Source organism: Hesperophylax consimilis, chromosome 6 (genome assembly GCF_061612785.1).
Source record: "Hesperophylax consimilis isolate HC1 chromosome 6, BYU_Hcon_1.0, whole genome shotgun sequence".
NCBI classification, from domain to species: domain Eukaryota; kingdom Metazoa; phylum Arthropoda; class Insecta; order Trichoptera; family Limnephilidae; genus Hesperophylax; species Hesperophylax consimilis.
The window spans coordinates 33,737,479-33,765,396 of record NC_142841.1 but is presented as its reverse complement, the minus strand read 5'-3'; the positions used below and the strand labels follow the sequence as shown (position 1 = coordinate 33,765,396).

Genomic DNA, 27,918 nt, shown 5'->3' with positions numbered 1-27,918 from the left:
CATCCGAAAAGCGAAATTATTTCGGACTAATTATACTTATGAATTTAATAAAACTTCCATGAAAATGATATCTTTTAATTACTTAAATGCCTTATGCACGTGTACGTGTATATATATTTTTTAAATCTACGTTTATATAGTGACAAAATAAAACCAAAATGTGTGATTTTTTGGTTATTCTCTGGGAATTATCATAATAATTTTTAATTGTATGAACGAGATAAAAAGTGAAGTAACAATTATTTTGCAAAATCTTCAAATAAAAGGACTAATTTTTATGATTTTTTAATTATCTGAAAATTTTCAATGTATTAAATAAAAAATTTCGTGTTAAACTTTTTTATATGTTTAACTTTTTCCATGTTTTAAACATTTAAATATATTTTAGATACAAAAATCTAAAAGCCAATGTTATCTAGTTTAAAATTGATATTTATTTTACGACATATTCAAAATAAATAAATATACAGAACATTTAAAATGCCTTGAAAAATTCCGAAATTAGATGTGAAATTATTATTATTTCAAGTTTATACAACAGATAAACAACCCTCTTTGACTGGATAAGAAATGTATACATCTTATGTATCTTTCCCTGAACTATTTTATGTCAGTTTCTATTTTACGTTTCAATTAGTAAGGTTTTCACATACACGGCCGTTTATCAATTGAATAAAATTTTGACCACGTTTTTTAGTAAGACCGCTACAATATAAAACGAATTCGCAACAAATTTCTTAGGTACATTAATTTAAAGCTCAAAATTCCAATTGAATTATGAAAGCTTGATGAATCTGTTGCATCTAATTACGTTGTCGGACAAGTCAACCATTTCAGACCTGGTTGTATTATACAATCATTAACATCCTTGCCATCGTCGCTACTATTAAAATCCATGTACCGACTAGGAATACAAAACAAAATGTAACATTTTTCTGCAACACGTACACAACTATCAGACACACAATTAATCAATAGGATGCATGATCTTGGAAACTAGTTTGGGGGTACGTACTAATGATATATTTAATGATCCTATTTATAGAACTAAGCCTAATCTATACCAACACTCTGAATCCTACAAATTATAGTAGTATTTTATCTAAATGTTACATGTTTTTAGTAATATTGTTACATATTTACATTACTGCAAGCTTTATTTTTTTGAATAACTTCGATAGCTCATTGGGTGTATTCTGTTCTTAAAATCTATATAAAAGCCCAGCTGGGCGGAAAATATTAAAATAAAAATGCATGTAAAAAAAATTATCTCGAGTTGTAAATGCATTTCTGAGACAAAAGAGTAGATTAAGGAAATCATCTTATCAGTTTCTTTGCATTTAAAACATCAGTAATTTTACAATAGTGAAAGAAATATTCGATTTATTTCTCAGTTTCGTATCCAAATTTATAATCGGTCGAAAATAAAAATAAAATGATACCATTAGAAACTTGAACTGCGACATTTTATTGTTGCAATCTTCAACCCCATCAATAATAATTATTAATGGCTAGGTATACAATTATCAGGTACTAAAATATTTTTTTTACCCTTTATGTGACTAGTGCAAAATAGTCCAAAATGTCTGGAGCCAGTGACATTATAGCATCAATTGGGGTATGTTGTAAAGATTAAATTAGCGGAGAGGGGAAGGAGATGGGGAAGAGGAAGGTGGGGAAGTACATGGCTATTCAGATCTGGTCTCTAAATACGCCTAAAGCCATTTTAATTCTAAATCGTGATCTCACACCAAGGCACTGAGAGCATCTTCCACTCTGGAACGTGCTGCAATTAATTTATAATATATACCAAATATTCATTTTAATTAATAAATTGCGAAATAATAAATCAAATAAAATTTACTAGCGCTCGCCGTATCTTTCGAAAGAAATTTACTTCATTCAAATGAGCCCTACGTAACATAAAAATCACCAAATTTACACATTTACGTATGAAGAAGAAATTTTCAGGACATTATATCTCTAAACAGTATCAAGTAAAGTCGCTATCCGCGTCTGTCTGTTTGTTCGTTTAGTTCTTCTAAACTACGCAACGGATTTTGACAGGGTTTTCACTATCATTTAGGGAATTTCTCCCGGAAAGTTTATATGTGTCATACATGCATGTTATATTTATAGAAAGTAGAAAGATAAAGTTTTGTAATAAAGTCGTAAAAAATATTTTTGGGTGCTTACATAGCTAACGCTGGCTAAACCTTATGATATACATCAAAATAATGTACTACGGAATTGTATAGCTTAAAAAGGCCTGCAGAAATAATGTACTACGGAATTGTATAGCTTAAAAAGGCCTGCAGAAATAATGTACTACGGAATTGTATAGCTTAAAAAGGCCTGCAGAAATAATGTACTACGGAATTGTATAGCTTAAAAAGGCCTGCAGAAATAATGTACTACGGAATTGTATAGCTTAAAAAGGCCTGCAGAAATAATGTACTACGGAATTGTATAGCTTAAAAAGGCCTACAGAAAAGAATCTCATAACGATAACTCCCAGCAACGCCGGGTACACATCAGCTAGTTATTTAAATAAATCAATCATTTTCGGTAAGAAAAACGAGCAGAATGTGTGTTTATTTTATTTATGTAAGCTGAATCTTGGAAGTATTCATTAAAGATTTTTGTTCAGTACACAATATTGTACGGCAATAAGTTTTGTAGTTCTAAAATTGCTTAGATCGGCAGACCGCCACTAATAACATATAGAGAAAGTAAGTAATGGGTAATTCTTCCATACGAACATGAAGCGCACTGATTTTGAAAACTAGCTTGCGTTGGATACGCTTTTTTCTACGACCACTTTTACATTGAAAACCTGTTGCTAGGCGGTTAAGTCATAACTTGATCAGTAATGCCTGTGACCTAAAAGTGAGACAAGTACATATTGAAGGTTTTTTTATCTAAGCTTCTGACATAACAGTTCTGACTAAAACTTAGCTAACAAACGTGTTAAATATTTAATAAACTTTAATTCAATACACTTTGTAAGTGATTGTAAGTAAATCATAGAGAAAATCGAATACAGAAGTTGTGGAAAATAAAATACTAGTGATAAATAATAAAACAATTATATTATTACCATGTATATCGACTCATAACTTGTAAAACTTGTATGGATAATTTTATTGAGTACGGCGTTATACATAATTGTATATTAGTTTTACTCGTGGGAAACGTTTTGTTATATGAGAAAGTGCAGAAGTTATAAACATAAAGCATTTACTAGCTAACCCTCAGGCCTCTGGCATATTCCGTCAGAAGGTTCGAATATTTCTACATTGCAACAAAATGCAAATATTTCTAAATGAATCCAAAATCTAAAAACTGTTTTTTAAAGGTGATGAAATATGCCTTCAAATTTTATTATTAGAAATAAACATATAATTTTAAAATATTAATGCATTAAATATGCATGAAAAATTTTTAAAACTGGCTCACCTTTTTACTGTCTGTAATTATTAACAATAAAATTTCTGATAACGAAAATCACACATTTTATTAGACAAATGTACTAAAAATATTATCGTAACCTGACTTTTTTCGTTCCATATAAAAATAATTAATAAAAATTAAAATTGCGGTCGGAAGAACCTTAGGTTTCATAGAGGTGTACATTTTAATTATTTTGAGGTTAACTTTTAGATTTGAATATAAAGCGTAGTGTTTTCTCTTTCTAACACCGTTTAGATCATATTTCTAACCATGACAGTAAGGGAGACAACGAATTCTATGAGACCATATGAGTTGTTTCCAAAAGCGAACAAAATGTAGCAAAGATTTCACAATGAAAACAAAATTATAATATCTATGCACGTTTTAACTGTTTTAAAAATAATAACATGTATTACAAATGATTACTTCTGCAACAAAAACACAAAAAAGAACGAGACGAACTGTATGGTTGATAAAAAAAGAAGAAAGAATAAAACCAATAAAATTAATATATTCGATGATGCTAGACTATTTGTCGTTTGGTATTTATTGCCATTCTGTGAAAACGGTCTGTCCCAAAAGTCAAACAAGTTATTTTTATTACAGTTAAACGAAGTCAATCAGTTGTTTGACGTTGTCACAGCTCAAATAAATTGAAATAAATTTAAAAAATAGTTGAATTATAAAAAAATGTATTATCACAGGGAAGGAACTGAGCACACATTTATCAATTTTAAAAAAATACATTACACGAGGAGCTATTATAAAGTACCAGCGGGCTGCGTAAATTAAGGCGACATAAACTATAATAACGGGGGTTTGCTCGACGCTCACATTTTAATTATTTCTGATGAACGCGTTTTCTGATGAATGTTTCTAGAGGGATCCCTACGGATGTAAGTTATTTATATTTAATAAAAATAGGAAGTTACCCATAAAGTATTTTATGTAAAACGATTTGTAAATTTTATAAAAAGTTTTTCAAAAAGCACCAGATTTTATTGTTCGTTATTTTTGGGTACTGTCTCGTCTTAAGTACACAATAACTTGTTAATTTGTTTGGTCACCATAAAACTGTATAACTAACATTCCTGGAAGACGCAACATCATATCTAGCAAACAGTGACGACCTAAGAATCATAATTCCACAATGCCAACGATGGTGACTTAATGGTGGCAATGTTTCATAGTATTTTAGTAAAAGATCATTCAAATAGTTTATCGTTTCCCCCGAGAGCATCGAACCATTCCATTATAAACCAAAGAAACATAATGGCATAAATTATTTTGCATAATAAGTACGTTTGTATGTAAATGACAGAAAAATCCTTCTTATAAAAGGAAGAGTCTCCGTGGCGGGCGGTGCGAATTTGATTTTTATACAAATCTAAAGATTTATTTCGAGATTAAAACAGAATTTGATACTTCATGATAAATTTTGTACACTTGATGTTCAAAATAAGAGGAAAATACTGTGTACATCTGATTTCGAAAAGCCTGTGCAACGGCGGGGACTTCATCTAGTATTCAATAAAGATCAATGTGAATGCGATGAGCAACTCTTCAACTCATAATTACTTATAGGTTCTACAGACTACGCCCAAAGTGTTGCCGCTTAGTTTGAGAGAATCGGAGAGGTTCCTCTTGCAAAAGCGCCCATGGACACTGGACTTGGACTGTAGAACCTATAAGTACATATGACTTAGGTTGAGAGAATCGGAGAGGTTCCTCTTGCAAAAGCGCCCATGGACACTGGACTTGGACTGTAGAACCTATAAGTACATATGACTTAGGTTGAGAGAATCGGAGAGGTTCCTCTTGAAAAAGCGCCCATGGACACTGGACTTGGACTGGACTAAACGGCGGATGGCAGATACTGGATAGCGGACAGGTGCTTGCTTAGGAGAGAGGCGCTTGGCATTGAATAATGCTGCTAAGGTGTGGCTGCGAGAGATTTCGAGTGTCGGTTGAGACACATATACGATCCGGGACCAGAAACTCTACACCTCAACTACTTTCACCTTCAATTTAATATGCGCGTCAGAAGAGGGGCGAGGAGCGAGAAGTACGCGACGCGCGTGACGGAATGCCAGCGATTCAGGCTAAACCAAATAACGTTAATTGCCCGCTAAATGGACTGGACTAGTCCAGGACACTAAACTTCATGTCTCCAAATTGGGTACTTTTTAAATAGCAACAATGATACTGCGTTCGAATAAGACCGTTCTTGGGTAACGTTCATTGTGAGTGTTCATCTCCAGATTAAATGGTGTTGTAAATCTTCAGAAACTGAACTGCATTCTTAACCATTCTTAAAATAATGGTCGTCGCCTTACAGGACGGCAAACAACTTAATTAATCATTGAAGATAATATTAACAACTCTCAAACGAAAAATGTGAATCAAAACATGAAGAGAGTGCTGGTAGTTCTTAATCGAAGTGTGATATAGTTCAATATGATTGAATGAGATAGGGCTACGACTTAGCTCAGTGGTCAGAGAGAAGCAACGGCAAGCCTGAGGTCCTGGGTTCATTTACTATGCGACCGAATTTCTTTCTAATTTTTATATGTTTGAGAATTGCTAATATTATCTTAATTAATTAAATATTCAAATTTGAGGTTTTACTCAATAATTTATTCCACTATAAAATTATTGAAACTTAATCAAGTCTCAGTACCGACTGGTAATATCTCTAAACATGACAGTGTAAACATAAACGGCCTTATTGTGACCGAGTAGAGTCTGTTTACTGTTTATACGTCATAATTAGTACTAACTATAATGTTATGAGCTACTGGATTATTTTGAAATCCATCTTTGTGAAACACTGTGTCTGTACATCTCTGACAAATATAACCAACAGCGATATTACCATAGATTGTTATGATTGCAAGCAATATATAAAATTATCTGTAAAATCATTGATCTTGCCGTCGGGAGAGTTGTCTTGTTTTGGACATCAATCTCACGAGTGTTATTAGGTTAGGGTATATCTTAATTTTTTTCGCTTAACTCTTATAGGTCACATAGAAATCGTTGTGTCTCCCTCACTGTCATTGTGAGAAGTATGATCTAAACGGTGTTAGAAAGAGAAAACACCACGCTTTATTTTTAAATCTAAAAGTGTACCAAGAAAAATTTAAATTTATATCTCTATGAAACCACAGCTTCTAACTGCAATTTGAAAAAGAAATTAAGCTTTGTGAATATTATATTTATTATTAGTTTTATTTTTATTTTTTCTCGTTATTAGTAATTTTAGTTACAAAAGTTTTTTTTTTTTTTTTAAATATATGTTTATTTCTAAAATAATATTTTAAATTAATATGAATCACATTTTAAAACACAGTTTGTCTTCGAATACGTTTAGAAATATTACATTTATTTGGATTTTATTGTAAAGCGGAAATACTCTATACCATAAATTGCGGGATTTACCCGAAGTTTGAGGGGTTAATCTTAGTTTAAAGGATACCTTAATTTTGAGAAACGAGCTGTGATTGAAGGATTTCCTGTGGTAAATAAAGGCGGATCCAGGAAGAGATTAGTTGACATTTAATTAAAATGTGAATAAATGAGTGGGATTATTAATGTGGTGATTCGATAGTTGGAGATGTGACCTCTTGTTATTAGATCCTTGAAGACACATTTAGGATTTTCCTCCGTTGTAACCTCGACTGTGGACAGGTAGGTTTTTTTGCATGTTTTTTTTTATCGTCAAGCTTCCGCGTGAAAATTGGTTATCATATCTAGTCCTAAAAAGAAACGATTTTTAAAATTACAAGAAAAATATCGCAGGGGGTACTTTGTTTAAATATTATACAACATTAATAACGACCTGGCGTATTGCTCATCTTACTAGGCGTGTTTTTTTAAAATTTTTGTTCTTTAAAGTATTATCCCGTTAAACTACAATTAAGCAGTTTGTTAACAGGATGACATGTTCAATTACAATGTAAATATGTATACATAATATTATTACTTAATTAAATTTTGAAGAAATAATAAAATACACAGATTTAGGAAATGAGATAAAAACAATTTGGCATTCTCAGACTATAAAAATATTACCATTTGTTATTTCAGCTACTGGCAGTATACCTAGCTCTCTCATTAAACATTTAAAATTATTAGATCTATCAAAAAAATTATATATAAAGATGCAAAAGTCTGTCATTTTGAATACATGTAGGATAACGAAAGATTTTTTAAATATTTATGTTGAGGGATCAGTAGGATTTATAGGCCCTGTTAGGAGTTCTACCGAGCCGAACCCTCTGATATGAAAATATCTGGAGTCGGTGAATTATTTTCCCATTTGATCTCTGGTAAGTTGACGTGTTGTTCTTGTATTGTTTTGTATTTATTTAATGCACTTGCATAATGTTGATTGACTAGATGATCATTTGTGGAAAAGTGTGTGGAAGGGTTTAGTTTTTCCCATGCGGAAGATTTGACCCGGACATAAAGTCGGGAATAAAAAATATATTCATAATATTGTTGGTACTTATAAGATATTCAGATTATTATTATTGGCACACATAATCAAAAATAACACTAAATCTACATGCTAATAAATAACAATAGGCTATAGGAGTGGTTATTCAGCTAGGTTTACGTTATTTAAAAAAAGAGAAACAGATTTAATTTTATTTATTTTTTAATTACACAAATTTAAAAACATAAAAGATCGAAAAGAATTTGGAAACTAATTTAAGTTAGACAAAAAGGCATAGTTTTAGCAAGAACGTGTTGCTTAAATAACGAAAAGGATGTCAAAGTAGTTTTTTTGCACAACAAATTCTTAAAACCAGGTATTTTTTTAGCAAAATTTCGTTTTCAATTAGGACAAAGCAATAATTCAGCCAAGCGTTAGGAAATAATTTATGTATGTCAAACAGACCAACCGGGTTATATTCATTCGTTTTTGAGAGCTTAGCATTTATAACATTGCATATATTGTATTGGAAATCGCTGGTCCGTACACTCATTAAGTTTTACAGGAAAATATATCACACATTTAATTATGAAAATAAGAAGGAAATTAACTTATGCTTTCGGAATGAGATAAGTCACACGTAATAAAATGCCAAACCGAGAGAAAGTTAAATAGAAGATTAAAATGTAACACGGACTTCCATACCTTTTAAGAATACTCAAACCAAAACTTGTTCCATGACGGTGTAGTGGAAGTAGGGTATAATGTGTTTATTTAACTAATTGAGCATAAAGCCATCGCATAAAGAATCCATACGTCCCAAGCACCGCATGGCTGGTCATATTGTAAGAATGTTAGATGATAACCATAGCAGGGCTGGTCATATTGAAAGAATGTTAGATGACAACCACCGCAGGGCTGTTCATATCGAAAGAATGTTAGATGACAACCACCGCAGGGCTAGTCATATTGAAAGAATGTTAGATGACAACCACCGCAGGGCTAGTCATATGGAAAGAATGTTAGATGACAACCACAGCAGGGCTGGTCACATGGAAATAATGTTAGATGACAACCACCGCAGGGCTGGTCATATCGAAAGAATGTTAGATGACAACCACCGCAGGGCTAGTCATATTGAAAAAATGTTAGATGACAAAAAAAAAACAAAAATAATGGTCAATAGGGTGCTCCAGTAAAAGGACGGGATTAGGTCCCGATGGTCGAGTGGTTAAGAAGATTTCTCGGTAAGACAAGAGATCCTGGGTTCGACTCCAAGTTGTGACCGTTATCATTTTATTTTATGTGTCTCGTTCTGTTTTATCTTTCTGTAAAACCTCCTAGATACAAGGCCGTGACAATGAATCGAATCAGCCTCCTAAATTGTATGAGAACATAAAAAAAAATGTTTTAACAAATAACAAAATATGAAAAAAAAATTTAAAACTATTTTTTTGTAGAATCTCATACGCGTTAAGAGGCTTTTAATGAGTGATGGCCCGGGCCTTGTGATCTAGGAGGTTTTGGTTAAAGCCAGGGAGGACAAATACTAATATTAAACGCAATTAAAATAGGAAATACGCAAGTTATAACATTACTTCACCACTGTGTTAGTATCGCGGGTAAATCTGCAAGAATGATTACAATAAAAAACTTTTGCAATAAATTAGATGATAAAAAAAGGAAAAAAATATTTCATCAACATTGTTATTGTAGTTAATAATAGTTGTATGATCGAAGGCGTCCGGGTCGATCCTATAAAAGCTGGACAGAGTGAGAATGAACAAGGTCATACAATGTCAGATGAAAACAACCAACAAGAAAGGAGTGTCAGATGACGAAAACGTACTAGCAAACAGTGTCAGATGACAACAAGCTAAGTCTACTCGTATCAGGGAATGCATGTTTATAAATAAAAACCACATTATCGGCACTTATCGAGTTTGAAAGAGTATAATTCATTATTTTCTTAAAGATACACTTATGTTTACAAGACTAGGTTTTATGCAAATCACAGAGGATAACAAATTATTATAAGCAATAATTATTAGCCTGAAACACCCATATAAATTGAAAAAAATACCGGCGACGGGAATAGAATCCTCAGATTGCGGGTCAGATGCACTAGGCACTAAACTACGTCGGATTATTTTTAAACCGCCAAAATAATCAATAAATACTAGTATTTATTCAACAATTATTGCTTATTAGATTTTTTCAGCTGAAAACAACCATCTTTATATTTGTAGGAAAGGCATTGTTAAATACTAAATCTTCTTCCAGGTGACGTCGATATATCTTTATTTTTTTTTTAACTTCCGATTTAGTTGTCCGGGTTAAATCTTCCCCAAAGGAAAAACTTAACCCTTCCACTCACTTTTCCACAAGTGATCATCTAGTCAATCAACATTATGTAAGTGCATTATATAAGCAAAATAAATACAAAACAATACAAGAACAACACGTCAACTCACCAGAGATCAAATGGGAAAATAATTCACCGACTCCAGATATTTTCATATCAGAGGGTTCGGCTCGGTAGAACTTCTAACAGGGCCTATAAATCCTACTGATCCCTCAACATAAATATTTAAAAAATCTTTTGTTATCCTACATGTATTCAAAATGACCGACTTTTGCATCTTTATATATAATTTTTTTGATAGATCTAATACGCCTAAATTTAAATAAATGATAAATAAATCATGATAACTCAACACAGTGACAATTCAACACACTTCAAATATTAGTATTTATAGATAAACTTATGTTTACAATAAAAGGATTATATGCAATATCATTCACTTCGCGTTGAATTCGAATAAAACTAATTCAAATACAGTTGCTAATATATTGTCCGAAGAGTATTTGGTAATAGCATTGTTTACCTTCAGGATTCAAAACTCACATGCGCTATCGAGAGCAATTATTATTATTACATTGCACTTTTGATAAGGACCTTATCCTTGTTGCATTAAAACGATTAATCAAAAGAATTAAGACCTTCCTCATAGACAAAGTAGCTTTTGTTATTTGAAGATCCGGAAACACAACTCGAATGGAGTGGAGCTTTCAAGGAAAATCTATCGATTAACTACCAAAGGTCACTGATTCAGCAATAAAGGACAACGGAGTTTGCAAATACGAAGGCCGAACTTATGAAGAATCTCAAAGAATTATATAATATAATAAATAATAAGAAAAATGATTGATTACGTTTTTAAAGGTGATTAATTCATATCATTATTGTTTAGAAGAATTCGTGTAATGTTATTTTAATAATCTCCGGGTTTACATTATTTTATCTATTATTTATTTTTAGAACTACAATGTAAAGGTGTGTTCATTATTTTAGACAACATATTTTTAAGATTTCAAACGGAATTTCATTCATACCGGAAACACGCCACGTTAAATCACGTGAAATTGTGACCCACGCTATATATACAGAGTGTAGTTTTCTATTTATATCTTTTTTTATTGTTGGCTCATCACTGACAATACAGGTAAACCCAAAATATGTATTTTTAAATGTGAGTATGTTAGTTGTAAGTCTCTACACACGTCATTAAGATAGTAGTTATAAACCAAGATATAAGTCTTAGGTGTAAGTCACTAGTTTTAAGTCAGTAGTTATGAGCCTTTATCGTAAGTCACTAGTCCGTCAAGTCAGTCAATAAATCACTAGTTATTATGAATCCTAGTCATAAGCCAGCCGTATTTATAATTTAATAAATATATTTGTACAGCGCCCTTGAGGTATTTTTTCATGAAAACGGCGCTATAAAAATGATCCAAATCTTATTATTACTAAAAGCTCAAATTTTAGCCTTCATTAGATAACCAGAAAGGTTTTTATAGCTGACAGTAACATTTGGATCTGCGTACAGTGCGTACAATTTACGTCTTGTTGTTACACTCATACAGAGATAGTACTAAAAAGATAATCCAATAAATGATACATAATCAATTAAAAGCTTCTCCACTCACATGCATAATTGGATGAAGCTCATTAAGGCGATGCCATACGTAGTAATGCAAAATCATGTGTTTTTGGTTTGAAAATTTGGTCGCCTAGAAATGTTTCAGATGCTTTAATTAAATACTGCGAGTAGAATACACCCTGGCCTTTGAAATAATCGAGTATTTTTCTCTTTTTATAAGCCCAGTAAAAAATAACGTATAAGGCCTATGAAAACTGCTTTAAAGTTCAAAATCTCCTACTTACAAACCCATTTTCGATTATAATTTTATTGTATAATGTGGCAAATTAAGTTATTTATAAAATGATCGGGAAAAAATTAAATATTTATGCATGAACATACAAAATAAAATGAAAGGCATTTTTTGGCCATTTTTTTTCTTGCATAAATCAAAACAGGCGGATTGTGTTAAGCGGGAATTTAAACCTTATCGCCATCTACGTAAGGGTTGTTATTGATAGCGGCTCAATTGAAAATATTACACGACGTAGTGCATCGCCTTAAAGAAAAAGCACATAGGTAATTAAACTGACAGAAATGCATCAAATTTATACTCAAACAAAACCGTTCAAAACAAATTTGCTTTATATAAAGTCATTCAATTAGTAATATTTAATCAAACAAGCGTGTAAGGCAAACGTCTTGTAAATGTATTGAATTAGTGAAACCGTCGAAGGACTCGTTATTAGCAATTAACGTGACATAATCATCAAACAGATTCCGATTGCGTGACAACAATTCATTCAACTCCATAAACCAGGGACCCAAGGCCGGCCTGACACTCTTTCCATAGACAATAGTCATCTTCAATACACTAATCATTTAATAGCAACTCGCTGATTGCCTAGCCTATTCCGGGACACGCACTAACGTGCCTACTTCGGTAACTGAATATAAAGAGACGGATAAACAGAATTAACACACAGAATGGCTGATAAATCACCAAACAAAACAATAAATAAGAGCTAATGTTTGTTATTCAATGACACATCCATGCAGTAAATGAAAAGAAACTTAGTTGGGAAACGTTTTGATCGAAGAAGAATTATTCCGATCAAGCAAGTTGAATTTTGAATTAGATGTCACGACATTCGGGGCTTTTTAAATTAGTCGCTAAATTTTAAAAAATCCAGCGATATCAAGATACGCAATGTGTTAAAATCGATTGGAACAAATAGTGGAATTAAAAAAAAACATAATGTCATTGCAGTAGACAAGAAATAGCTTCAAAACAAACTTGAAAAGGTTTATTAATTTAATGTTTCACTTTCACCGTTTCGATTTTCGAAGGTATACATATATTATATTTTTTAAGTGAAAAACACTAACTAGAAATACCGATTTATTGAAATGGGACCATCTCTTTTTCTATAAAATTATAATTTGAAAAGCACAGTAAATAAATTTAGAAAATTAGGTGATGTTTAGGGGATGTTCGGTTTCAAGAAGAAAAAAAAGGTTCGCTATCTATAAGACATTCCCAAATTACTAATAACCTTATTATTTTTTAATGTTAAACTAATTATAAGCAATAATTAGTACTTTATTTTATACATAAAACCTTGTCTTATAAACATTAGTTTATCATTTAAAAAAATATAATATTTGACAAGTCAAAAATTTTTACCAATAAATGAAGACAAATGTTTCGACGCCATCTAGTGAGAAATTTAGTAGTAACAAAGCCTTTCCTACAAAAATAAAGTTGGATGTTTACAGATGGAAAAAAATATAATAAGCAGTACCTAATTGTTGATTGAGGTACTAGTACATATTGAATCATTTGGCTGGTTGGAAATAAGCCGACATAGCTCAGTGGTTTCAGAGCACCTGACCGGACATCAGAAGGCACGGGTTCAATTCCCGTTGGCGGCATTAATTTTTACTCGGGAGATATTTTCAATTTGTATTGATATTTCAGACGGCTAATTATTGCTTATAATTATTTGTTACTAATGTTTGAAAAATCTCCTACTACCGTTACAATAAGCGGAAAATGTTTCCTGTGTCGTGATGGACGACTTAGTCAGCCGAGGAATTGAACTCACGACGCCTGGGTGGGAACCAGTAGCGATGCCAACTCAACGTAATATATAATGTATTCCGTTCGATGCTAGAGCAATAACACTTATAGCATGAAGGTTAGTGAAAAAGACTTATCAACCTCTTTCAAATGCAATTAAAAAGTGGATAAATCGTCATTAATTTAGTTCCACCAATTACATAAACGTCTTAATATTTTGGGAATTACACACATTTGGCGTAAATTTTAACAGCGTTCATTAGGTTGAACCAGCGATAATTCGATTTGTAATTAACATTAAAGAGAATGGATTTTACGACTTAATGATGGAAACTTGTAACTTCACTTGGTAATTATGTTGAGATTTCAGAACCCAAAATGATCTACATCGACGGCATGGAAACGCTAAATTCTGCAAAATATTAAAGAAGTTATTATTATTTATTGCAGATCTTACTCTAAAGACGTGCACTGTATACTTACGAGTACTAAAATCACAAAGGTATGTAATTACATTGCGTAAAGAAGTATTCATAATGACAAGCTTTTAAAAATACAAATCATTTATACGATGACAAGAGTTTAAAATGATAAACGATTAATATCTAGTTAATCAGTTATCGTTGCGCGTTAACCGGCTTACAGGTAGGTTTTTAATTGGTAGATAATTATTATTAATATTCTGTTTTTTTAACATTAACCTCAAACAGGAGGCCCTGAGGAAAATAATTTCCTTCAGGGTAACTGTCATCTTTGGGATGCTGTGTAGTTACGCGTTAGTGAGTAGTTGCAGGAGAATCCTGAACACACCTCACCCGAGAACCCGGGCACCCCTGCTAAATTACCAAACGTAGCGAACCACTTGGGGTGACCCATGGCAGAGGAGTTGGTTTTCCAATAAAAAGGTTCCCGGATACCCAAACCCGCATCCAATTGTAATTTTATTTAATTGTTATTACACGTTCTCTCTCGAGTTAAAAAATATCATTAAAATATTGCTATCGTTTTATCAGAAAAGCTTCGACACTTAAACATTTTAAAATACTTTCGCGATCACAAAGTACTAAAAACGCGTGTAACGATGATTGTTCATTTATATTACAAGAGATTTTTCCATTAAAAAAAATGTTAATCACTTACAAAGAATTAAAAGTAAGAGTGACGGAATACTAATTTATTTTTATGAATTTGGCGGCTCATTGAGTTATTTTATAGAGAAGCTAAAATTGAAAACTTATAATGAAAACGCATAAAAATAAATTAGAAGAAGACGAGTTTCTATGTTGCGTTAGCGGACATTGACTTTAGAAATGAGAAGTTAATGTAGGCTAGAAACTGAAACCACCAATGGACGTGTGATAGATTCGTACCTATGCTATTCCATGTTTTTCTTTCCGATACACGAATGTGTTTTGGTTTGGTTATCACCCAAGAAATTAATATTTAGACGTGAAAAACTTAAAACATACATGAATAAACAGAAATTTCTTTTCAAAAAAGATGCGGAAAGTAGTTAGAGGCACCCCATGATGATGCTTGGCACGATCAAGTGGAGCAATACTTATGTTGCTGCGTAATTATTACTTACGTTAAGAATCGGAATATTAATAAGTTTGTGTGTGTGTGAGAGACATGTAGCATTTCATCACCTGTGAACCGTTGTTAGATAAAACAAACAAGTCTTTTCAGGTGTTAAAGCATCATCTCATTTTGAGAGGCGAGTGTGGGTATAGGATTTAATTGTATAGCGAGAATTGCGAAAAAAGAAAAAAAGGTATTATCACACATGGGTGGACAGGATTGCTAGAGAATTGAAAAATCCTCTATATCCTTCGTACAGCAGAGCGTCATCTGACATGTCTTCTGGGGTTAATGTTTTAACGGTTGTTCAAATTGGTCATGAATAATTGGTCATGACTGACCTCAGCCACCTTCACCAATCACTCTCTACTCCTAATTTTTAAAATACTAATAAATACGCCTGAAATTATTGTAGAATCAAATTTTATAACAATGACTGACCCCCGTTCGAAACGAGTTCAATTAACAAAGATTTATCCATATTTTCCACTAAAAACCATAAAAGTACATAACTCAATTTGTGATAGTTCACATCCCAAATGCTTCTCCATGCCAAAGAAGTGCACTTATTTGGGGCGCTGTTCTTGTTGTTAATTTCCTCACATTTTTAGGGCAAGTTACAACTAACTGGTTGTTAGTTTTTGTTTTTCAAATTGTTTCATTCAGCATTACATTTTATTCTTTCTCTTTTCGTGTGTTTTTATTCAGTGAATAGCTGTATACCGCCACGTTTTACTGTGGCTCAGTCTATATGTGAAGATAGAGAAACAATAGCGCTTGTTGCTTTTACGTCCAACAGATGACGCTGTTTTTCAAAAAAAATATGTTTGTCCAACAGATGGCCGCTTTAAAAAAAAAACGCGTTTTTATCTGTCACAGGTGACGTGTATATATATGTATAAACACACGCGTATTCGAATGCAATGTTTATCAAAATCTCAAAGCAATTGGTGAAACTTTCGAAGAATTAGGATTTTGAACAAACTAACATTTTTATTTATATAGAAGATAGATAAAAAAAATTACACTTTAACTAGTACTAGCTGTACCCCACGCCTTGATATGGCTCAGTCTGTCTGTGCAGAGAGAGAAACAATAGCGAGGTTTGGTTTTACGTCCAACAGATGGCGCTATTTAAAAAAAACATATAATGTAGGCATATAAAAACACACGTATTAAAATGTCAAAATTTCAAAGCAATCAGTGAAGAACTTTCAGAGATTTAAGATTTTGATCAAACGAACATTTACATATGTATTTATATAGATATATAAACCTTCAGAATTACTCGTATTTACAACCTATTTCTATGACATTCAGGCACACTTTACACAAGAATTTGGCAGCCATCTCTGGTCCGGAGCCCCTAAATATCTGAAAAAAACCCTTGACTCTGTGCAAAAACGGGCGGTCCGTTTGATAGATTCCCCAATCTTAACAAACGGACTGCAATCTTCAGAGCACAGGCGTCAGGTAGGTATGCTGTCCTTGTTCTATCGGTATTACAATGGAAGATGCTCTGAGGAACTAGCATCATTGATCCCTTCGGCACCGGTGCGTAGTCGGGATACACGCCAAACGCGCGCCCAACATTTGTACACGGTTGACATTTGTCACATGAGAACGGGTCGCTTCTACGATTCGTTCTTAAGTTCAACAGCTCGGCTGTGGAACGAACTGCCGGCCTCTGTGTTTCCTCCCTCCTACAACATGGGACTCTTCAAGACCCATGTTCACTCCTTCCTCTCCACAAAAATACCCTCCACACAGCATCCACAAAGATGACATAGGCCCTGAGGGAAATTATTTTCTTCAGGGCCTCCTGTGTGGAGTTAATATAAAAAAAAATTAAAAAATAAAACATCTAAAACTTATTCTTTAGAGCATTTAGGTATAACCCACGAAAAGCTGCAAGGCTTTTAGCTTCTTTAACATCCGTTGTAAGTTCATGGAATATCTTGAATATCCTTTAAAATTATTTTGGGTTCCCGACAAATTTGTTTTGCAAGGTTCCGTTTGATTACGTGAAATTATTTCCGTGATAGAACTGTTTTTTTTAGAATCCATTTTACTTGTATTTATTATTATTTTCAGTTTAAAAAACTTAAAGGTACAGCTAAGCCTTATACATATTATTAAAACTAATCATACAAACATTTAAAAATTAAAGGATTCATCAGGAGTAAAATATGCTAAAACCCCAATTATTCAAATAAACTACACGGAGAGAATTGAATTTTTGCCCTCACGATAAATTGACAGGCCTTATTTATTAATCTAAACATCATTTTAAGAATGTTTTATCAATTTGCCTTGATAATATATTTATTATGACGAAACAAATAGTTTTCGTTTCTCAAAGAAAGACGTGTTCCGACATCGTGGTAAGGCCTGGAATCCCGTTTTAACCGGAAATACCAATAATTTGAACAGATTTATAATAGATTGGCAATAGTCATACAAAACAATGAGAAATTAACTAAAACAAGACAATATAATTAGTAAATAAAACGTATCCTGATATTCCGTATTTCAAATACATAGCACGATTCTCGTCGAAGAGACGAAGAGACGAACTGTAGGATATGGTAACACTATGCCTACATATTATCTTTGTCTATTATATATGCCCATATTGTCTTTGCTTCTGAACTTGTTGCTGTCAAGTACTTGTTAAACGATTGTCAATAAGAATGGTTTATTTACTAAACTCAATACAATTATAATCGTATTCTTATTTCACCACAATATAACAGGTAGTATAGAACCAGATTATCATAATATAAAATACTAACAAAAACAAAAACAGTTACAAAAAAATTGGTAATAACTTACATCTCGGATCTCGTCGTAAACTGTAGACAGATCGTCCTCCAGCAGTCTGTAGGGGTCTATGGGGGTGTATTCGGGCATAGAGCCCGGCTGATGGGTGCTCCTCACCGAGGTGGCGTAGCCCCTTATCCTCGGGGGCTCCGGGGAGATGGGCGTGGGGGCGACGGGGGCGCACGCGGCGGCACATGTCGCCAAACCCCGGCTGTGGATCTGCAGGAAAACGACAACTAGGTTAAAAATATAATTATATAACCAGAGATAAAGGCACAGCAAACAGAAAGTGAGGTTTCAGCGATGACATTACAATAAAAATAGACACGTTATCGTCTCACAAAATTAACCCAAAATGTGGCAACACTCTTCATGTTACTCGAACCAATAAATTCTTAATTCAAACGTTGTTTATGTATGACAAAGAAAGACATTCATGTAATATGTGTGTATGAATGAAATAGATATACAACCAAACAGTATTTACTGTTTTTGGTAGCTAAAAGCCTTGTGAAAAATTGTGTTTATTGAAATAATAAGTCATTTGTGTGTATTTACGAATGGAAAGAAACTCCACGGGATCTGTTGTTTGCTCGCGAATGATTTTTCACTTCTCAAAAGCGCAGTAAAACCGTTTGCCATTTTGATGACATTTTGGTGACAGCTTGTCTGACCGACGAACTTATGTGTGATACTGTACTCAAGTATGTACACTGGACCAGCTCAGTGTAACAGGGCGCATTGTCTCAGTTATCTTCCTATTTTAATTCATCTAAGAGTTTGGAGTAGAGTTCACCCTTAAAAGAGATGAGATTTTGAACAGAGTGAGGTAATTTTAGATAAGGCTTAGAAGAGAGATGTTTGTTTAGAGAGGGACAGCCAAAAATATGTTATCTAAAGTTCCCACAAAACCAGAAAACAGAAAGTACAATCCGAGGATGCAAGCAAAAAATGTTTGTACGTGTAACCAACATCAATTCTCTGACCATACGAAGAAGAAGATCGATCAGATTAATTATAGTTAACCTTAATTTTTACTCCATTTTCAGCGAGTATCAGATGATTGCAAGTGTGCACGCATTCTAGTTCTGGGTGAAGGTACGTGACGCGTGAGTTTAGTCAGTCGATATACGTATTCAGCAAACATGGCTCATTGTTTCAGGACAGAATACCGAGTAGGTACTTGATCTAAGCTTCCACACAAGACAAGGAAATATTTTCATCATTCATAAACATTGCACATTCTTAAACATTATACTCGTAGATACGTGATCGTGCAGTCTTTGAGACTGGTCACTAATTGTTCTAGCCACCACTTCATCTTAGTCATATAAAGTACCTAATCAAAGATACATTTCCCATACCAGTACATTCATATTCATCCTGCAAAATTTTAACTATTTCCTTATTATATATTTTACACTAATATACGTAAACTGTATATTTCGTTTGTTTGTTAATTACAAACGCCTCGATAGGCTTTTACATGATACAAATTTTACACAATACAGTGATAACAAGAGTTTTTTAATGTTCGGATAAAAATAAATATTTTTTAAATTAACGTAATACATGCAACATATAAAGTTCTAGTTAATTATACATAATATAAGAAAGTAGAAAATTCAAAAACAATTTCAAAAGTGCAGGTAGCATAAAGATGCTACTATAATTGCTGTATAAAAACATCATTCAGGTATGCCTTAAATACTGTTAAAGTTATATCAAATATGTAGATATTTCAGGTGAATTTGTTTCCAAGTGTATAAACGCGAGAAATAGGTGCGTGTGTGTTAGTTAGACCCGAAATTATTGTTGTAGAATAATATATTATGCCTGGATAATATCTTACAACCGGATTAACTGTGGTAATACAATTACGTAGCGTTGTATAATCACAGCTAGAATGTTTATTTTTTATTAACTCATCGCAGTGTTTATTACACAAATAGTGAAAAAATGTGTAAATATAATGTGTTCAATAATAAACAAATTGTGCCGAATGAATAAACAATGAATCATGTAACAACTAAATGTAGAAACCAGCACGTTGATATGGTGCATCCAATGGATTTTACTTAGTAAAAAAAATAAGAAACTTAATTGAGAGGAAATTTGCGATTAATAAAAGCATATTTTTAGCCAGCACATTCTCGATGTGCAACAAATTAGTAATGTTGTTGCGTGTCATATCACGCAATTGAACCAATTTACGCTTAAATTTACAAGTTTCATAAACGGTTTAGTAGAACACTTTCAAATTTGGCCGGAAATTCTTTTTGAACAATCAGAAATTAAATCAAATGCGTTTCCAAAATATTTCAAAATTCCAATCAGCGAAATACTTGTGTTCACTTTTAAATATATAAATACAGGGTTTTCCAATAAGAGGTGTTATTTTGATATTCAATCGTATAAGATCAATGGTTTCGTTGCTTGTGTGGCACGTAGCGCAGTCTTGTTGAAAGTAAACGTGGTCCAGATCAATACCATCCAATTCCGGACTTAATCATCTCTCGATAGCGCAATCCATTCACCGTAACTGTTGCTCCAGCCTCATTTTCGAAAAAGTAAGGTCCAATGACTCCGCCGGACCATAAACCGCACCAAACAGTCACTTTGAGGATAGAGAGGCTTTTCAACAATAACTCTTGGGTTTTCCGAGCCCCAGATGCGACAATTTTGCTTTTTGACGAAGCCACCGAGGTGGAAATGGGCCTCATCACTCAAGATGATTTGCATTTGATTCACTCAAGTGAATTTTAATCATTTCAATGCGTTTTTGAAGCGTGTATCGTTCCATTTTTATTAATGGCGTAGTTTCTACTTGTCAAATGTCAAAAAATGACACCTTCAAAAGTAACAGCTACCGAAATAGCAGGCTATTCAAAATAACACCTCTTATTGGAAAACCCTGTACAATATTTATTTATTTATTTATTTATTTACACATATACGGCACAACACGTGCCATTAACATAATTGACATACTTATAATAGTACAACAACATGAAGAATAACAGTATAATGTTAGTAAAATTTAAGAAAATAGGTAAAAAGTAAGGTAATAAGTAGTGTATAAAAACTATAATGTATAAAAGTAAATTGTAAAGTGAATAGTTTAAAATATAAAGTATTAAAGTACAAACCATAATTTATTAGGAAAAAGTATAAATAAAAATAAAAATTTAAAGATTGAAATAAAACAATAAAATGTACCAATAAGATACCTATCTCAAGGTACCGACAATGATTTAAATATAAAAAGTAATAAATCCTGGATTATGTTAACCGATATGATAAATTTTACAAGTACTTATGATTTCAAGTGCATTAATAGTTTTAGAAGTACTGGTAGGCATATTATATTTACATGATGTATTTACGTGGTACTAGCAAACAAATTTAGTTTAACGCATCTTTTGTATGAAGACAGATTACCGGCAGCGTGATCAATATTAGCATATTCATTGCCTAAAATATGCAAGCGATTGATGGTTGAGTTTTGTTCTGCGTTCGTCATAGTATTGTCACAGTGAAAAGGTGTTTTGAGTCGAGTCGGTCTACTAGGTACATGGTAATTTATTAATGAGACCAATTCAGGGGAGTCAAACCAGTTATTGTTTATTTTAAATAAGAAAATAAGATCATTGAGTATTCTTCTATCTTTTAACGATAAGAGTCTCATTTTTTGTAATAAAGATTCATAGTTTATGTCAACCGCAGGAATACCTAATTTGAAATTAATTGATCTGAGAAATTTGCGTTGGATTCTTTCAATGGAGTTTGCATGGCTTTTGTAGAAAGGGTTCCATATGGGGGAATTGTATTCTAAATGACTCCTAACCAGAGTTGTATATAGTATTTTAAATGTTTGGATATTTTTAAAATCTTTACAAATTCTTACAATGAAGCCCAGAATTTTCATTGCTTTACCCGTTATTATATCAATGTGATTGGTAAATAGTAGTTTAGAGTCGAAGGTTATTCCAAGGTCCCTTATTACAGGTACTGACAATAAACTGTGATTGTTAAAAGAGTAACTATATTTGATAGGGTTTTTAATTCTAAAGAAACTCATGATTTGACATTTTTTTATATTAAGTGTAAGTTTGTTAATGGTACACCATTCTACGAATTTTATAAAATTGGATTGGAGGGACAAGCAGTCGTATATATTTTTTATGATTTTATATATTTTCATGTCATCGGCAAATAATAATATGTTAACATCAGTGAATATGGAAGTGACATCGTTTATGAATAGTATAAACAATATTGGACCAAGGTGCGAACCCTGAGGCACACCACTAGTGGCTTCAAATTCGTAAGATAAGTGTTCTTTAATACAGACAGTTAGTACACGTTTTGATAAATAATTCTTAATCCAACATAATAAATTACCACTTATTCCTAATTTAGACAATTTATTTATAAGAATTTTAATGCAAACCTTATCAAAGGCTTTACTAAAATCCGTGTAAATTGAATCAACTTGTTCTCTATTAGCAAGAGCACCAGAGATAAAATGTTCATACAGTGTAAGGTTAGTTAAGGTAGATCGTCCAGAGATAAAACCATGTTGAAATGATGAGATATTAAATTTTATGCAAGAACATATTTTTTGGAGAATTAACTTTTCAAAAATTTTTGGTATTGACGATTGTATGCATATTGGTCTGTAATTTTCAACTAAAGACTTGTCTCCGCTTTTGAATATAGGAGTGAGAAAGCTATTTTTCCATATTTGTGGGAACTTGCCTGTTAAAAGTGATTGATTAAATAGTAGGTACAGAGGGTAAGAGACACTACTCCCACAGTTTTTTAGAAATACGGGGGGAATTTTATCTGGCCCTGAGCACGATTTAGGTTCCAGTAGTTTGATACATGCTGCAATTTCTTTAATCTCAATATGTATCTGAGATAGTTGTAAATTTATATCGGACTCAAAGTTTGGAATGTCTTCATCAGGGATATCTGTTTCATATACATCCTTGAAAAAATCTGCAAACAAATTGACAATATCTTTGATTTTACAGGAAGTTTTCAGTTTATAGTGCATAGTTTCAGGTATGCCAAGGTTGTTGTTATTTTGAGCTTTACAATAGTTGAAAAAATATTTTACATTGTTACCAATCGAAAATTCCACATTCTTAATGTAATTATTATAACAAATGTTTGATAATTTATTACAATCTTTTCGCAGCTTGCTGAAAATTATAAAATCAGAAAGATTTGTTGTTTCTTTGTAAATTTTATGCGCTTTTTTCTTCTCAATTACTATGTTAATGAGGTCCTTGCTAAACCAGCGAGGGAAATTTGAAGATAGTTTATAACTAATTGGGACAAAGTTTTCTATGGTTTTATATAGATGATCGTAAAAGGCTTTAATATTCTCATCGAGATTACCTCCTTCTAGTATAGACCAGTCAGTGTTATAAAGATAATCGCGTATTGCAACATAATTGGCTTTATTAAAGTTAGGATATTGTGTCTGGTTTTTAATTTGGCATTTTATAGGGTTACATAATACAGTAATATCTAAAGGTGGGTGATGAGAATCAGGGGGAAGAACTGAATCGAGTGACTTTCCAACCGCAGTTGACAAGTTGGTACAAAGAACAAGATCTAGTAATCTATTATTGTCATTTTTTACATTGTTTAATTGAACTAGGTTAAGGAAATCACATAATTCAACTATTTCTTTTTCTGTGTCAGTTAAGCTAGAGTTTTGAGATAATGTAGAATTGTCGCGGGTACCCCAGTTGATTTTTGGTAAATTGTAATCACCGATGATAGTGATTTTACTATTTGGAAATTTAAACGACAGTTGTTCAATATCCTCGAAATGACTTTTGTATACACTTATATCTGATGATGGCGGAATATAAACACTGCCTATGATATTTTTTTGATTTTTGCCGTTTAGTAAAATGTAAACTTGTTCCACATTAGAATTTTTGGTTTTCAGAAGTTTTGAAGGATGTATCTTGTTGACAGCTATCATGACGCCACCGCCTCTAGATTTAGCGCTGGTTTGTTGACTTCTGTCAGACCGGTAAATATGATGGTGGGGTAGACCAAGCTCAGCAGAGTTGATGGATGGTTCCAGCCAGGTTTCTGTAAGAATGAGGATGTCATGTGGCAGTGTTGGGGCATGTATTTTAAAGTCCTTAAGTTTAGTTTTCATGCCTCTGACATTTTGGTAATAGCACTTCAGTTTGTTTACATTGTGTCGTTTTTTGGAAGGGTTGTAACAATAGTTGGTTTGGAGTTTATGTACTTTATGGTAAGGTTTGGTTCACCATTCTCTTGACGGAACAATAACTGCTTTCTAAGCTCCACCAATTGATTCCTTTGGAGGATGGTTAAGTCATTACTTGCTTTGATTCCGTCTTTAAATTTGGTGCTATTACGTAGGAGAGTTCTCGGTGCGATATTGTTTGTAAATTCCAATTTAATTGGACGATTTTTGTTGGCAATTTTCTTGGCACCCAGTCGGAATACTTTGACGTTGATTAGATCTAATGACGGGTCGATAGCTTTTATAGCCGAAGAAACTTTGTCTCTATCTTCCGTAATGATGACTGCCTTTTCATCAGAAAAGCTCTCGGGAACGTTATATAATATGACGTTGTTAGATCTGATGGCCCTATCTTCCATTTCGGTGACAATATCACCCATATTAATGTCAATCGGGTTGGTCCTGCTGAGTTGCGTATTATTTTTCATTGAATTTAATTCTCCTTGCATTACTCCAAAATCGACTACCAATTCTGCAATCGTAGCCATAAGTTCGGTTGTTTTTGGTATTATTTTTACGATATTTTCCTTAGAGAATTTATTGCTAGGCTCATGAACGATTGAGATCAATCCACTGATTATCGCATTTACTTTGGTAATGTACTGCGAAGCTTTATCACTCAGAGCCATTGTTATTTTTATTTTTATTTTTTTTTTAAACAGTTGTGAACCCCTGGATTTTTGGTAGGGCGTGTAAGTACTACCGCTGGCGGCGCGGGCGGTGTAAATGCGGGCGCGGGGGGCTTATAGCAACTGTCACTTGATTACACTAATCCTTGTTTTAAACACTTTTAATGCACTATATACTTTTCTGACAATTAGTAAACTTTAAGCCAGTGTTAATTTAATATAATTAGGTGAAACACTTTAAATTTAATACTTTTTATGACTGCTTTAGATGATTTTGTTAGGATAAAAATAATGCGTGTGCACTCTCCGTATTGTTGTTGTTGTCGATGATTGTTGTCAACAGGTGTCACATTAATTTTACCATACCAACCTGTCAATTTAGTAGATTCCTACGTTACCATGAAAATCAGAGTTCTTTTGTTTTCTGTTAGAATTTTTCTATTAATTTTTTTCCTAAACAAATAAACAGCGTCCTGTTGTTTTAATATAATGAAGAAAATTCGAGCCGGATCAAAATAATAAAAAAGGCACTATTTTATGTTATTCCCATTTATTAATCAGATATATTCCTTTTATTACATTAAAACAGCAGGACACGAAAATAAATTAAGAGAAAAAATACTAACAGAAAACAATACAACACTGATTATCATGGTAACATAGGAATCTACTAAATTGACAGGTAAATAAATTGTTTGCCGTGGTAAAACTAAAATGACATCTTTTAATTATATTATATATATCATTAACTCTTGACAGGCCAAGATGCCAAAAAAAGGTCTGTAACAAAATGAGTCTTCCGACGACCCCATGCATTTTTCTGTCTTATGGGCTTTTAAACTATAGAAATCCCAATTATTCAGTCAATTATTAATGGTAACTTATGTATGCGCAGGAACACGTAAAATACTAAAATGATATATCAAGTATTTAAGCTAATATAGGGAGGATAGTCATTTTGGGTACTACCTACTCCTCCACTTGGCTCCGGGATAATTAAAATTAAACAACTCGTAAAGGATAGAGTGTGATGAAAAATTGTTTACAAATTACATAGATGTAATCTCTGGCAATGTGCTCTGCTTCCTAACATGCGTGGATATGAAACAGTGGTTCCGGATAATTTTCAATAATTCTTTAACCCCAAATGACAAATTCAATATCTATAATTTGCGAAATTCTGTGCAAACTGTGATGGAGAATGAAAAATTATTTAAATTCACTAGCCAGGTATATAATATGAATGCCAAGCAGGTTTTTCAAAATTCATTGATAAATTAATAGAAGTAATGCTTATGAATTTGATATTAATCCTTAACCACCCAAAACCGGTCAGTACAAAGAAGTACATTATTTGAATAAAACCATGACTCGCCCATGTGGAATGTAACTCAATGTAAACCAAATATGACATAACACTTCCACATATCTGGATGGTATCCCACGTCAAATAAAGGTCAAAGTGACCATAAAGCAAGCTACAATAATCATATCTGATGCGGAGAATTGTATAAATCAAACAGTCAATAAGTCTACATGATGGCTGACACGACTCACTTATCATAATCGATAGCGAACAGCGAATTCTGGCCAAAACGGCAGGAGTCTGTCGACATAACTTGTAAATTTCACAGGTGTATTTATAGTGATCACCTGACATTGGAACAAATCCGTGAGTTATATGCATACTTTGTTAGGTGGAAATCCCGAACTACCTTTATGGATTAACGTTCAGAATAAATGGTATAATCAATGACATCGTGGATCCACTTTATTAATAAGTATCAGACGTGTACCTGGCGCTGCTGAGGGTTATCCTTAGGAGATAGACATATACCATCAAGGAATCTGTAGGTCTTTTAAAGATACACAATTACGTAGTACATTATGTTGATGTATCTCATAAGATTTAGCCAGCGTTAGCAATGTAACGCCCGAAATTTTTTTTTTATGACTTGATTTCTCTACTTTCTGGAAGATGTTCTCTAAATGATAGTGAAAACGCTATTAAAATCCGTTTTTATTTTAGACGAATTAAGCGCACAAACAGACAGACGCGGATAGCGACATTGTTTTATACCAAGGCTGCCCAACCTTTTTAACAGTTGGGCCAAATTGACGATTTTGAATCACTGGCGGGCCACTGAATACCTGACGGTTCCTATTTCCATGGGGGGGGGGGGTTGTTAGAGAATTTCTATAAATCATAATTTTTTGTATAAAAAGTAAGTTCAACAGGTTAGATTTTTTCGTCGCTGATTCTCGGTCTGAGTAGCCCAAATAGCGATACTTTTTCAAATTGGCGGATTGGCAAGTTTTTTGAAAATGGTTCACGCGGGCCACTTATAATTCGTTCGCGGGCCACGTTATGGCCCGCGGGCCTGGGGTTGGGCAGCCTTGTTTTATACTATTTAGAGATATATCACATCCGTAATTCGAGCGGGAAACATAAACTATCCCAATTTGGCCAGATATTTGAAGCATATCTAAATAAGGAAAAACTAAATCAGGACACAATGATTCTCTATCCGAAGGCATCGTAAAACCCGCAGTGACATAATCAGCGAAATTACATAAATTATCTTCGCGTGCGTTGAACTCAAGTACCTACGTCCCCTGCAATTAAATAGTTATTGCACAAATTTGTAATGCTTGAATTTAACCAGTTCTGGAATACAGGT

The 27,918-nt window shown here is 33.0% G+C and overlaps 1 protein-coding gene across 1 annotated transcript in view; it reads right to left on the bottom strand.

Annotated features, from left to right (window-relative positions):
* The window catches only part of qless (decaprenyl diphosphate synthase subunit 1 qless), a 179,310-nt gene that overhangs the window by 82,086 nt on the left and 69,306 nt on the right, over positions 1-27,918 (bottom strand). Inside the window, exon 2 of the mRNA XM_089632924.1 lies at positions 18,317-18,523. Coding sequence (XP_089489050.1) covers positions 18,317-18,523 — 207 coding nt within the window. The remainder of the gene's footprint in view (positions 1-18,316; positions 18,524-27,918) is intronic.